The sequence below is a fragment of the Nothobranchius furzeri genome, chromosome 10 (assembly GCF_043380555.1).
Source record: "Nothobranchius furzeri strain GRZ-AD chromosome 10, NfurGRZ-RIMD1, whole genome shotgun sequence".
NCBI classification, from domain to species: domain Eukaryota; kingdom Metazoa; phylum Chordata; class Actinopteri; order Cyprinodontiformes; family Nothobranchiidae; genus Nothobranchius; species Nothobranchius furzeri.
In genome coordinates this window covers 69,154,671-69,168,584 of record NC_091750.1, presented here as the reverse complement: position 1 = coordinate 69,168,584, position 13,914 = coordinate 69,154,671, and the positions used below count along the sequence as shown (strand labels likewise).

Sequence of the window (13,914 nt, the reverse complement as noted above, 5' to 3'; positions counted from 1 at the left end):
GGTGTTATATGCTTGTCAGCCAGTAGATGGCGCCATTGGATAAGAGAAATACTCTGGAAAGAGTCTAATGAAATAGGTCATTGGTGTCAAACTCTAGCTCACGGGCCACACTGAGGGAAATCTAGTCCCAAGTGGGCCAGACCGGTAAATTAAAAACAACTTGATTGTTTTCTTTGTTTTAATACAATCAATATAAAACAAGGCTGGAGCCTGAGGACAGTGTATCCAAAATTGTACAAGTACAACACCTGAAGTGTACTTGAAAATTTGAAGAAAAAAATCAATCAATAAAAAAAAACATTCCTTAGTGATTCAAAGAGCTTACAGATCACATGGCTAGATCAGTTTCATGCAGCACTTAAAATATATGTGACTCACTTTACTTTACATCTTTTAGCTTTCACCAGCACATCACTATCAGGTCACATCCTGAGTGGCAGCCATCTTCAGGATGTGATTCAAGTTCTTGTGTGAGCCTTGAGCGCATTTGTTTTATTTATACTCATTACAGAGAAAACTTGCTCACAAAGATAAGTTTATTTTCACTCTACATTGTAAGTATGAAAATAAAGTTTACACAACCATTTTGCGGGCCGGATTCGGCCCGCGGGCCGCATATTTGACACCCCTGCAATAAGTGAAATAACAGTTTTTTACTTGCTTTAGAATAATTTGCTTAAGTAAAATGACAATAATTTTTAAGTTAAGTACATATATTTTATGGGTATTCTCTACCTGGCATTCTTAGTTTAAAGCACTAATTTAAATTAAGTATAAAATACTTAAAATTTGCAACTTTTTTTACTGATTGACTTAATGAACTGACCTGTATTGGAATGTTTACTATGTGAAGTGCCTTGAGACGACTCGTCGTGATTTGGCGCCATATAAATAAACTTGAATTGAATTAACCACCCTTCACTGTTGTTTTTTTAACAATCTTTATTGACGCATATGCAACAGACAAGACATAACACAAATCAACATCGGGTGTGGTGCATTAGAAATACATTGGCAAACAGAGAAGAGAAAAAAATATTAAAAAATAAAAATAAACATAAATAATTATACACAAATAAATAGAATAAAATTCCACTATTACGTTACCTTGTAATATGGGGCATAATAGAATTAATCAAATTGCATATTTTCACAGCTTTCTTGTTTTTACTAATTCTACGTACAGAGTCATGAAAAAAATTAAGATCAGTATAAAATAAAGTTACATTTGGTATTGCCGAAATCGACAATGTGGCAGGTAGGTGAAAGCTGAAGCTAACACCAACACAAGTCTCACACACATCCAGCTGCTGACAGCCTGAGAACACCCAAAGTCTAGTCAGCAGTGCATGAGCTCCCGAAAGGACCAATCACAGGGCTTTAAAACGCCTCATGATTGACTCAATAGCCAATCAGAATGTAAGAAATCCGTACAGTGGCCTCTATCCCGCCCATAAGTGATAAATAGTCACACTTTAGGGTACACCGTCCACCTGCGGCTGACTTGCTACTGTAATGTTTTGTTGCAAATGAATGAACAAAAATTGCCCCAGTTTTCGAATACCACATGTATTGTTATTATTATTACACTACATCTATTTAAAAACACATGGGTGGATTAAACTGCGTCATAAATATGTGTTTTCTCCGTTTGTGTTGAGTCGAATAAATCTAAATCTAAAAATAAAAGTACGAAAATATCAATTGTCTGAGTCACGCTTGGTGAATCACTTGTTAGGGGAGATACCGTCTCACTCTGAACATCTGAGCCAGACGGTGTAGTCTTGCCTCATCCTTCCCCCAGGAGGCTCTGCTTCCCAGCCCCTTTGTTCGGTCCAGCCGGTGGGTTGAGTCAGAGGGAGGCTCTGCTAGCATCATCACATCAGCAGCAACGTGGAAACCGGAGAGAGACCGACAGAACAAACGAGGAGGAGTGACCCACCGAGCGGAAGGAAAAGTTGGGGGGTTTAGTGCCGCTGATGCTGCGTGTGGCTCCGGGGATCGTTGGAGGTCGCGCGCCGGTGTTTGACGTCTCAACGTCGGTTAGCCGCTTTAACTATCACCCCTAAAATGAACCGGCAGGCTGAAAGCTGAACCTACACCGGTTTGTTGCTGAGTCGGCGCGGGTTAGACCATCATCCTCTGATCCACGCGGACTCTCCCTTTCAGTTTTTTTTCTCCCAGCATCCATATTTGCATCCCAGGGAGTGGCAGCGGCTAATCCCCCCTCCCTTTCTCCCCGGCGTAGCCCTGAAAGTTAGCCGGTTGTCGGACACCCCCTCGGACGTGCTATTTTCACCCAGAAAGGTGAGTATTTTCCCGCATGCTTGTGTCATTTGAGCCGTTTTTAAACCAAGAAGGGCGTCTACTGGTTGTGAGTGAAGGGCAGTCTAGACCACCCTGCCGCAGTAGCTACAACAATAGGTCAAACCGGTGTTGTGTTACATTTTGTTGAGCAGCGCATTATGATCCTTTTCTTCGATGGAACCAGGAGCCGGTTTGGACATTTCTCCGGGCCTCCGGTCGGTTCCGATGGTCTCGTTATCTCAGCTCTGTGCACACATAGGGCCTCGTTATTGATTTATTGAGTCACTGAGTAGAATTCTTATTTTACATCATTATGCCTGAAATCTGCACCTGTTCAGTTTAAAAGACGCACCCAGGTGCTATTTGTTCACTGATTATTAATATCTCCTTAATTGAGGTCTGATCAGGATTTATAGGTCATGATCTACTTGGCCTACATTGGCTGTCGCTCATAATTTCACTCAGCTTGGACTGAAAAGTTGACAGTTGAAGAATATACGACTAACAGTTTGCTCTTATTAGCAAAAAAGTACAAATAATAGTCATTTTTTTTGCAAAAATACACTTTTAGTTGTCAGTTTGAGTAAGTGAGCACACATGGAAATGCTTGGATATTCTAAAAAAAACACGATTAACATTGATCAAACCATTGTGAAAACTATTATTGGTTAGGGTTAGGGTACCAAGAAAACTTAAACAAACCTGAGATCACACCACCACTCCCTCTTGGTCAGTGGTTAGCCGTGTTTACGTCTGGACCTATCTTGGTCTGATGCGATCAAAGTGATTTTCCCATCCCACACATATTAGTTTTTATGGTGTGAATTGGCAGGAATACCAACTTTCTCATTAAAAATAACTACATAAAAACCAAACACTTGGTCATTTGCTGATATGAAATAAAACAAAGACAATGAGTCTGCACATGGCCTTCATTCCTGATTATTTCCATTCATTAAAACCTGTTTCCATGTTAGTAAACTAACACAAACCCACCACCTAGCATGACTCCGGCAATCAGAACCATCACCAACCTAAAGTAGCAAAGCGTAGATTTTGTGCCCGAGTTGTTTGATCGGGTCCCTCGCTCACTCGATTGGGTCCCTCGCTCACTTTGTTCCCACATTTATCCTCACATCACCCCTGCTTTCTCCTTCCTTAGCTAAACATGGACAGCATCAGCCTTCGCTGGCTCATCTAGCTGTCTGCTCAACCAGCCCTCATCGCCCAGGGAAGAGCTCTCAGGTTCGCGGTCGTCTCCTGCAGCGGTAGAATGAACATGCTGAAGTCCAGCGGGGTGAAAATCCCTGGCCGTGGGGCCAAGCATTCCAGCCCAATGGGAAGGAGCTCCGTGGGTGGAACGTTCAGCCCCATCGCCCCTAAAGACAGTAAGTCACTTCCTCCGCAGTCCTGCTTCAGACTGTTTCTTCTCAGCACAGGAAGTGGCTTAAATCATGTATTTGTGGGTCAGCGGAGCGCAGCTGTCTTTGATTTTACACATTTCAGGTTCAGAGACGAGTTCTGCTTGTTCTGTTGCGTCTGTTGTGCTGGTGGGTTAAATCTGGACAGTGTTTCCCCAAGGAATTTTTCCAGCTTTGTGTGTGTGTGTGTGTGTGTGTGTGTGTGGGGGGGGGGGGGGGGGGGGGGTGACACGCCTCACCTTTATGTTAATATTGTTTTATTTGATGCTCTCCACTTTGAACTGCACTAATCCAGCAACTGCTGCATTTTAATAACTAGTATTAAAGGTGAATACACCAATATTTGCACAAGAATAATTTCTGTTTTAAACTCTCAGTGACACACTTTGCGGGGGGGGGTTGGCATTTACTTTCTCTTGGCGTCTGGAAAAACATCTCCTTTTGCCCCCTTTATTTTGGTCCAAGATCATTACTGGGCTGGCCCAATTAAACACGTTCTACACCCCTGCTTAGTAGACTTAATGAAGTATTTTTAAGCCAGTATAAAAATGACTGAAACACAAATTTACATATTTGGCATTACTGACCAATATCTTTGATTTAATTTATTTGTTAATAACATCAAGATGCATTACAGTGAACATTATAATAAAGTACATTTTTCTAGTGCAGAGAGGAGACAACCCATAGAAGCACTGATCTGATCTCATTTCAGAGAAAAATAGAACAGGTCAGATGCATCTAATAAATAAAATTACTAACATAAACTCAGGAATCTGTTTCTTTGCTTCATTGTTCTGGTGCTGAAAATATCACTAATGCAGATCAAAGGACAAACACAGATGAATGCACCTCTTATTTATTATTTGGAAATGAGTGGGTGTGGTTTACATCAATACATTATTTTAAATGTGAAATTAATATGGATTGATCAGAAGTTGCTATGTGTATTGTTTATTTGAAAACTATTTACAGAGCAGCCTCAGAACTGAGATTAAATATTTTTGATCACAATATTAAAGGAACTATTACAGAACAAGTTTTTCAGTAAAATCAGAACATTAATATTTAAAGGGACTTTACGGAGTTTCGAATTTTTATGCTCGCGATTGCCCCCTCAGGCCAAAAGCGTAACGGCAGCTTCAATAGTAGTGCATGAGACGCGCATGCTGTACGTGTAGGGATGGGTACCTTTGACCTTTGAATCGATCCGGTACTAATTACCGGTACCTACGAATCGATACCGGTACTTAACGGTACCAATTTTCGATACTTTTGGGTGTTTATTATTTTAATTTTCTTTTATAATTAAATATATATTTTTCTCAATATATAACCATATTTGATAAATATCATGATAAATAACATACAACTGTTTGTATTTTAACATCGTCCTTGTAGTTTTATAAGCTGATAATTAAACTGAAGCAAAAATCTTTACTGTGAACTAAATTTACTGTGTATCTTCATTCCTTTTGCCATCTTTTTTCATTTGATTTTTCCTACTGGGAAGTTAGAATTTCCAAGGAGAAAGCGAACGCACCATTAGCTGATAACAATGGTGGCAATGGACGCTAACATATCAAGCTTCCGATATCTTAAACAGTTTATTTAGCTGCTGGAGCAGATTAAAACGATGCCTCACACTTAGATCGTCACTGGTTTCGTCTTCAACCGTCACATTTAGTAAAGTGAAGCCAAACTTTAGAGCGCGTTCATGTTGTTCTAGTCGAAAATTCGTAGTTCCGAGGAGAAAGCGAACGCACCATTAGCGAAACGGAAGCTAACATATCAAGCTAATTATATTTACCTACCGGAGCAGATTAAGATGAGGATGGATCGTCCAGTTACCCATCACATTTAGTGAAGTGGACCCAAGCTTTAGCCTACGTTCTTTCTACCATGCTGCTCTGTTTACAACTGGTTCACAGCAAGCAACGACATAACGCTCTTGCGCATGCGCAGCTGTCTTGGCAAGTTCTCGTTATGATGGACGGGTACCGAAACGAGGCACCGTTTGAAACGACGTGAATCGGTGCTCGGTCGGTACTATGGAATTCGGTCGGTACCTTAAAAAGTACCGAATTCGGTACCCATCCCTATGTACGTGCACACTCCTTAACGAAAATAACAGCTGAGACAGTCCCTTGTGTGTGTGTGTGTGTGTGTGTGTGTGTGTGTGTGTGTGTGTGTGTGTGTGTGTGTGTGTGTGTGGCCCAGAGGACAGAGGACAGGAGAACGTGCAGCTAATTAATTAAATAATTTGGTTCTGTACCTTTCTCTTCAGCACAGCCGACAAAGGTTTATGATGGGTCAGTCCTCCTGCATGCTCAGATCATTCCCTTCCCTTGCTTGAAAAATTGTTCCAAAATGAAAGTTGAACCCACATCTTTTTTATCTGTGAATGCAATGCCGTTCGGCGAGTCTCAAATAAAAATTTGGGCATCTTACTGTAAAAAAATCTACCATTAATGTAAAAAAGAAACTCTTAATAAACTATGTTCACATCCAGAATCGAACCCGGGTCTTCTGCACGGAAGCTCGAAGTCTTATTAGGCGAGCTATGCCTGAGCGAGAACATGCATGAAGCAGCCTGTTTGACCCGAGCAGCTCTCTTTTTCTGTGATTTTACAGAAAAACAGGCAATCACAGTAAAAATGCCAGGGCTCATTCTACAGGACCAGGGCACTGCAGGAGAATGTATGAAGAAGACATTTATTATTTCTATACATGTTTTGGCTGTCACACTTCCATAATGCCCCTTTAAGTGCATGAAGTAATACATCTGAACTCATGCAGTAGGAACTAGGAAATATGAAATACAGTATTAGAACCATTTTATGATTTTTTCCTAACGTTGGTGGCATTTTTCCCACACAGTTAAACAAAACAACGTTGACTGAGGTGTGTGAGAGAGAGAGAGGGAGAGAGAGTTAAAATAATAAAAAAAACCCGACCGGAGCGGAGGCAGTGACCGACGCAGCACGAGCTGTTTTCAGCTCTGTCTTGTCAAATGCACCACGTACACTACGATAAAAGTAACTTTACATATTGAACTGAAAAGGAGGCGAGCTGAAGAAAACGTAGGGAGTTCTGAAGAAACGTGAGCAACAGTGAAGCAAGCACAGAGATCCTTTAGTGTGTGTGTGTGTGTGTGTGTGTGTGTGTGTGTGTGTGTGTGTGTGTGTGTGTGTGTGTGTGTGTGTGTGTGTGTGTGTGTGTGTGTGTGTGTGTGTGTGTGACGGACGGACGGACGGACTGAGCTCCCGGTTGCAGTTTTGTGTGTAGGGAGGGGCGGGCGCTCTATCTGACTGGCCAATCACAGAGCGTGAAGACAGTCAGTTACCCAATGACGATTTTCCTTCAGCACGATAACAGGTATTTACGAGGTTTACACTCGTTTCATGCTCGTATTCGTCAAAAATGCTTTATCCGTACCGGATATCCGGCTCATCCCTAGCTGTAACCACCCTGCCCTGCCTCCTCCTCCTTGCTGCCTGCCTTCTGTGATCACAAGCAACAACAGAGTAGTTCCCGCTGCTTCTTCGGGAAACGGCGCAAAAAAAACAAAAACAAAGAAAAAACATCAATAAAACTTGGGATCTTGTAGGCGTGGCGCTGGGATTTCAGCCGTGGCGGGCCGCCACGGCTACGCCTATGTAAGGGAAGCACTGCTGGACTTTCATGTTGATTTCAGACATGTTTCTTTTACTAGCTGCACCTAGTTAGTGTAATAAATGATTAAACGGTTGAGTAAAATGAGAATTCTTGCATCAGGAAGTTATTTTGAGTAAAAAGCTCTTTTTTGATGCTCCAGATGCTGAAACACAACTTCCAGGTGAGCACACACCTGTTTAGCATCTTTGTAGTTCTGGACGTGCATTTTTTGTTGCATTACAAATCAAAGAGCCAGAGCAGAAGGCCTTAGAAAGTAATCTTAAACCAGTTTTGGTTTTGATGTTTCTTTCTTTTGAATTCTGTTAAAGGTGTGGAACACTGTAAAACCATTTTTAAAGATTATTTCTGATTCTAACGGGTCACTCTTGAGTGTTTCATGCAGGCTGAACATGAAAATAGTCTCCTACACCTATCTCCTGCATTAGCATCTGATAGAAAACAGACGGTGAAACTCTAGGATTAGAAAATCCTGACAGATCTACGTCACCCTGTCACTTAACATTCATGGACTCACCCATCTTGGCTCATGACAGGGAAGGCTGTTGTTGGTTTAGCGTCCAGGAAACAGCAGAGAATGTCTGTGCTAGTAGAAGCTAACTGTTAGCATTAGCAACTCCACCACACAGCAGAACTCCTCCAGACTTGTGTTATTTGTGGAGATGAAACATGACAGAGCAAACAGAGCCAGTGGTATTGTCGGGTTGTTGTTAGCCAATCAGAGGAGAGATGTGCGAATATCAAGCTCTCCTCTGATGTGGCTCACTTCTAGTTCCTCAACAGGTACACCAGAGTTTGGATCAGTACAGACCTAGAAAAGTTAAAATTTGCAGTTTTGTCCCTAGAATCTGGAAGAAAGAGCTTTTGAAGCTCCAGAACAAGTCATTTATGACCTCTCAGTTACAGAAAATTACAGCCGCTGTCTGCACCGAGTAATCACAGCTGTTGGAAACCCTCAGCTCGACCACGCTGCTCATCTCCTCTGTTCTCACCACACGTGTGCTAGTTGGGTTTGGGCTAAATTGCAGCCTTGCACTCGGCTGAAGTGAGCGGGACGTGAAAGCCGCCCTTCGTTGGCTGAGAGCATGCTTGTCTCTCATTAGCATCAGCGTGCACGGGAAGCAGCTACAAGTGTGTCAGAGTTCAGGCTGACTGTGGAATTTTCATTAGAACAGGAAGTTGCAGCTTCTGAAATAGTTCGACTGAAAACTTTGTTGTAAAAAATGGATCTTTTAATATCATGTGGACCACAGCAGCGTGTAAACGGACTCCATCCTGTTCCGGTCTCGAGGACCAACAAGAACTCCCTCTAAGAAATGGCAGAAGTTCTAACGACGCGTTCATGTGAGCAATCTGAGATCCAGCAGCACATTCTTTCCCAGTGTATTAGTGCCACTTGAAAGTGTTTTGAAAGAGAATAAACAAACGTGTCTTTGAGTTGTTTTGTTTGGCCCTGAGGTTGTTTTTGGGCCTCTCTCTGTGGAAGCCACCAGAGCCCAACGTGTGTCTGAATTCATGCTGAAAGCGTCCATTAGCAGCTCCAAAAGCGAATCCTTTAATGTTGCATGCAGGACTGCAGTCTGTTGCCCAGGGCTGGTCAGCTGTTGCTGGAGCTGTTCTTCACCATTCTAGTTTCAAAATCTGCATACATAAACCACACAGTCTATTCCCAAAGGAACATACGCTTTAATGATGGCTTCAGTGCTGCCTTTAAAAAAATATTTGAAGAATTTTTTCACGGCTCTGACAAACAAATTGGCATCAGATTCACTTTAAAATGTAATAATTAAGCCTAATTACACCTCATAGTTGCACCATTTAAATAATAACACTGTAACAGTTTGTGTGTGTGAGGAAAATCTTTCTATGTTGATTAGTAAAATTATCTTTGTGAACGAATCACGTGCTACCAGTGATTCAGATTTTCACGCCTACTTCCTGAACAGCCCACGTTTGGAGAAATAAAGTTTAAGTCCTCAAGGACTGAGGCGCTAATGACTAGTCAGTGACCAAAGTGTTTAAAAACAGCTCCTAGCTCCAAAAACACTGATTCAAAATATTATTTTAAACCTTTTTACTAGCTATTAGCTTATCAATCCCAGACAGCATCAACTCTGTTTCTTCAAAGAGAGTTCAGGACGCTATCTAGAGCACGTGAGACGGTAGTTTAAAACCGGCAGGTCCACCACTTTTTATGTACTTATATAAATTTATTAAACAAATTCTAAATTATACAAAGATGTTTGACAACTGAAATTCAAGATGCAGGATAGTTAATTGTTTTTCATTACATGACATAATAAAAATTATTATTAGTGTAATGGAGGAAGGACAGTCCATGTGTCTAGTATCAGGTCTGTACATCAGGGGCACTTTTTGGAACCGTCTCAGCAAAAGAGCAATTAGTGGAGCACTAAATGTACTTTTGGTTTTATTGTAAATGTGACGCTGGTCAGGACTGCACGCCAACCTGCCTTTTACCAGCAGGTGGAATGGGGATCAGAATAAGATTTGGCTCTAGAGTCGAAGTGTGTGAATAAAGATAACTGACCAGAACACAAATGGTGTTTGGTTCAAACAGTGTATTAAAGTTATTTGCAGATGAGAAGAAAAAACTACAGGATTAACGACGGACAAGAATGCAACTCAGTTCAAGACCTAAGAGATTACCGGGCTTTTTGGCCTCGTGATCTCAGATTCATTTAGTCCTTTTCCAAGTGAGGTTCGTTCTGAAGGGTGGCTCGCCATCCACGGTAAAACCGAGGAGAATCCAATGAGGTCTTCAGGATGAAAACTGAAGAAAAGAAACAAAAATACCCACCACAAAAACCTGACCTCAATTAAGCCAGAAAAAGTAGTAATTAATACAGTTATTTACATATATACATATACAAAGAAATAAACCAAATAATAAAGATGGCATGTCTATTTCTAAGTTACTTAAACTCTTTAACGAATTTAAATTTGTACATTTATTTTCAAATATCAGTTTATTTTTTATCTGTTTCAATTATTCAGCTGAATTCACATCGACACTTTGTTATAGAAAGTAAGTGTTCAATCAAATATCCCAGGAGAATGACAACATTAAGAATGCTATAAATCATTCTCTTTGGTCTGTAAAGAGAGCGAATGTCCAAGCAGTGCTGATCATGAGGCTAAGGCTTGTGGCCTACAAACAGCTAACTAGCTAGGCTAAGGCTTGTGGCCTACAAACAGCTAACTAGCTAGGCTAAGGCTTGTGGCCTACAAACAGCTAACTAGCTAGGCTAAGGCTTGTGGCCTACAAACAGCTAACTAGCTAGGCTAAGGCTTGTGGCCTACAAACAGCTAACTAGCTAGGCTAAGGCTTGTGGCCTACAAACAGCTAACTAGCTAGGCTAAGGCTTGTGGCCTACGAACAGCTAACTAGCTAGGCTAAGGCTTGTGGCCTACAAACAGCTAACTAGCTGTATGCACATGAAGTTGGTTACTCATCGGAGAGTGGGTTGTCAAAAAAATCCATACCCAGATATAAATCGATGCTAAAAGTGGTATCTAAATTAGATATTCCATCCCTGTGGTATCGATATTATGGACTATTATGCACAGCCTTCTTCAAGTACACCGACACGCACGACAGCCAGATGCCTCCGCCTCCCAGACAAACAGAAGAAGAAGACGCCGCATGGCTACATTGCAATTTCCCACGCGAGTTGTCTCCGATCCAAGTTTTGTCTGCCAAATAAATAAACAAAAACATAAACAGCGAATTTGGGAGGCGCTTCACAGCCCAACTTAATTAGCATACCAAGTCTGACACGTAGTTGTATATTCACGCTTATGTGCTTAAAGGAAAACTCCCGTTTATTGCAACCCGGACTTAATTTCTAGCATGCAGTACGTTTGTTTACTCACGCTGACAACTTTGGTGCTACTTGGATTCCCCGGGGTATTTAGATCCATCGGCAAATCACCATCAGTGTATATCCATATAACGGGTGCGGAGGGGCACCCATGGTGCAGCCTCGAAATAAGACATTATCTGCACCAAAACATCTCAATGTCGAAAGGTTTTGTTAGGAATCATTAACGTGATTCCCCTGTTCGTTTGGAGCGGGTCTGGGATTTCTAGGCATAAACATACTAGCTGTGACTAATTAACCGGCGCTTTTAATGACGTCACTGCCGTGCGCCAGTCTGTTTTTATTAAGATTACCGGTAGATGTACCTTTGTCCTACTGTGGAGAAATTCGTTTTCTCCCTTTATTGACCAACAGAGTTGTTCAAAAGTACAGAACAAAACATGTGGCATTACATCTTATGAGAAAAATGCACCTTAAACAGAGTTTAAGCAGCAAAACATCACTCTGCAAATAGTGTATATATAGTGAGACAATTCATGATTTAAAGTGTTAACTTTCACCAGTTTTTGTATGCATGTTTTAAAAAATGCTGATACTTGAAAGGTTTAAGCACTTAATACACTTAATTCTTAACATTTAATTTTTGCAATATAAATTGAGGAATGTTATTTTTTGAATAAACTTGTTCAATAAATTGGTGTTTTTAAATAGTATCGAAATCGAGTATCGAGTTCCCCCCCCCCCAGTATCGAATCGAGTTTGAAATTTTAGTATCGTGACAACCCTAGTAGATACAACCACAAAGCTTTTCAGCAGTTAAGCAGACTGAAGAGGTTTTTGTAGCGATAATGACTACCATTAATACAGGGAGAAAATAAATGATACCAGATAAAGGAAATTACAACCAAGGCAGCTCACCAATTATCCAAAGCGCACAAAGAATGCAACACCAGTTTGTCTTACTTCCTGCTCACCTCCAGTGTACCTTTCCAGGTAGAAACACCACAACGACTACAGGCTGGTAGCAAAGAGCTGATGTTAACAGCAGCAACTGAACTCTGAGGATTCAGAGCTCTGGGCAGGGCAGCAGCAGCTCGACATCAATGATCGCTGGTTTCTCTTAAAGGGGTGGCTGAAGCAGTTGCAGGTGTGTTTGCCACATGGGTTACATAAACCTTTGCTCACTCGTCTACTTCTACCAGCGTTTTATTTAGTGCTTGTGTTTGAACATTGGTTTATTGGTAATCCATTGGTTTGTTCTTTAGAAGTCATGGGTACCGGGCAGTACTTCCCATTGGGTTGTGTGTATTTTAGGCATCATACAAGAGTTATAAATCTATTTCTGGCTCAGTTGTGCTGCTCGGTTGACAGATGAACAAATTGATCCATATTTTATACAAAGAATGAGTTCAAAAACGCTCTTTAACTAATGATTATCACCTCAGTTTGGTTAAAAACACACACAGGGATCCTTTCCTGCAGCAGAGATCTGTGCTCTGAATCTCGACGTCCGTTTGTTGGTTTTTAGCCACTGTGACAGTGAGAGGGGCCTCTGTGTCGGAAGCTGGCCGGGTTTACTTTACTAAATATAAAGACCTAGATCAGGCTCCAGAGGAAGCCAAACAGAGGAAAGCTTCCCTATCACTAATGATGTGGAACTAACAGAGCGGTGCCACCTATCCCGGTGCAGCTTCTCTTGAGACTTTGGGTCTGTAGCTGGAGCTTGTTTTTATTCTTTTGTCTTCCTTTGACTGTAAAGTTCAGCTGTTTCCTGCAGGAGTTGAGAGGAATGGCAAAAGTAAACACTTATACACATAGTTTTGTAACTCTCTGTAACCCTGTGAGTCCATGTGATGCAACCATCCCAAACCTTTAGCAGGAGACAACAATAATCAGATACTTGAATCCAACTGAATCAACGATTCTACTGAATAATAATAAGTGTGTGTGTGTGTGTGTGTGTGTGTGTGTGTGTGTGTGTGTGTGTGTGTGTGTGTGTGTGTGTGTGTGTGTGTGTGTGTGTGTGTGTGTGTGTGTGTGTGTGTGTGTGTGTGTGTGTGTGTGTGTGGCAGCTCATCAGGCTCTGCAGAAGCCTGTTAACCACCTGCTGATTGAAATCATGTGTGTTGAAGCAGAGTTAAAACCATGCGTGCTGAATACCGACCCTCCAGGCCTGGAATTGAATAGCCTTGCTTTAGATGGTCTCTCAGTCTAAACTGGATAACTGACATACCATACCAACTTCATTGCTATTGCACAATTTAAAATGCACAGTGAGAGCTGACCAAAGTGCTGTACAGGCAGGATCAATTAAGACAAAAAAGACAAAAGCAATAAGGATCTAAACAAGGCATTAATAGTAGATAAAAATATGTAAATTTGTGTTTCAGTCATTTTTATACTGGCTTAAAAATACTTCATCAATTCTACTAAGCAGGGGTGTAGAATGTGTTTAACAGGGCCAGCCCAGTAATGATCTTGGACCAAAATAAAGGGGGCAGAAGGAGATGTTTTTCCAGACGCCAAGAAAATTTAAATAAATTGGTGTATTAACCTTTAATACTAGTTATTAAAATGCAGCAGTTGGTGGATTGGTGCAGTTCAAAGTGGAGTGCATCAAATAAAACAATATTAACATAAAGGTGAGACGTGTCATAATCCCCCCC

At 41.3% G+C, this 13,914-nt stretch overlaps 1 protein-coding gene and 1 long non-coding RNA gene across 4 annotated transcripts in view; one reads left to right on the top strand and one right to left on the bottom strand.

Moving 5' to 3' along the window:
• The window catches only part of LOC139072299 (uncharacterized), a 66,726-nt gene extending 53,815 nt beyond the window's left edge, over positions 1 to 12,911 (bottom strand). The window contains exon 1 of the long non-coding RNA XR_011521842.1: positions 12,223 to 12,911. This is a non-coding gene — a long non-coding RNA (uncharacterized lncRNA). The remainder of the gene's footprint in view (positions 1 to 12,222) is intronic.
• Positions 1,354 to 13,914, top strand: part of clip2 (CAP-GLY domain containing linker protein 2) — a 41,790-nt gene continuing 29,229 nt past the window's right edge. For all 3 annotated transcript variants that reach the window (XM_015961933.3, XM_015961932.3, XM_015961934.3), the window contains exons 1-2: positions 1,354 to 2,307; positions 3,470 to 3,695. In XM_015961933.3, the coding sequence (XP_015817419.3) occupies positions 3,581 to 3,695 (115 nt within the window). In that variant the 5' untranslated portion in view covers positions 1,354 to 2,307; positions 3,470 to 3,580. The remainder of the gene's footprint in view (positions 2,308 to 3,469; positions 3,696 to 13,914) is intronic.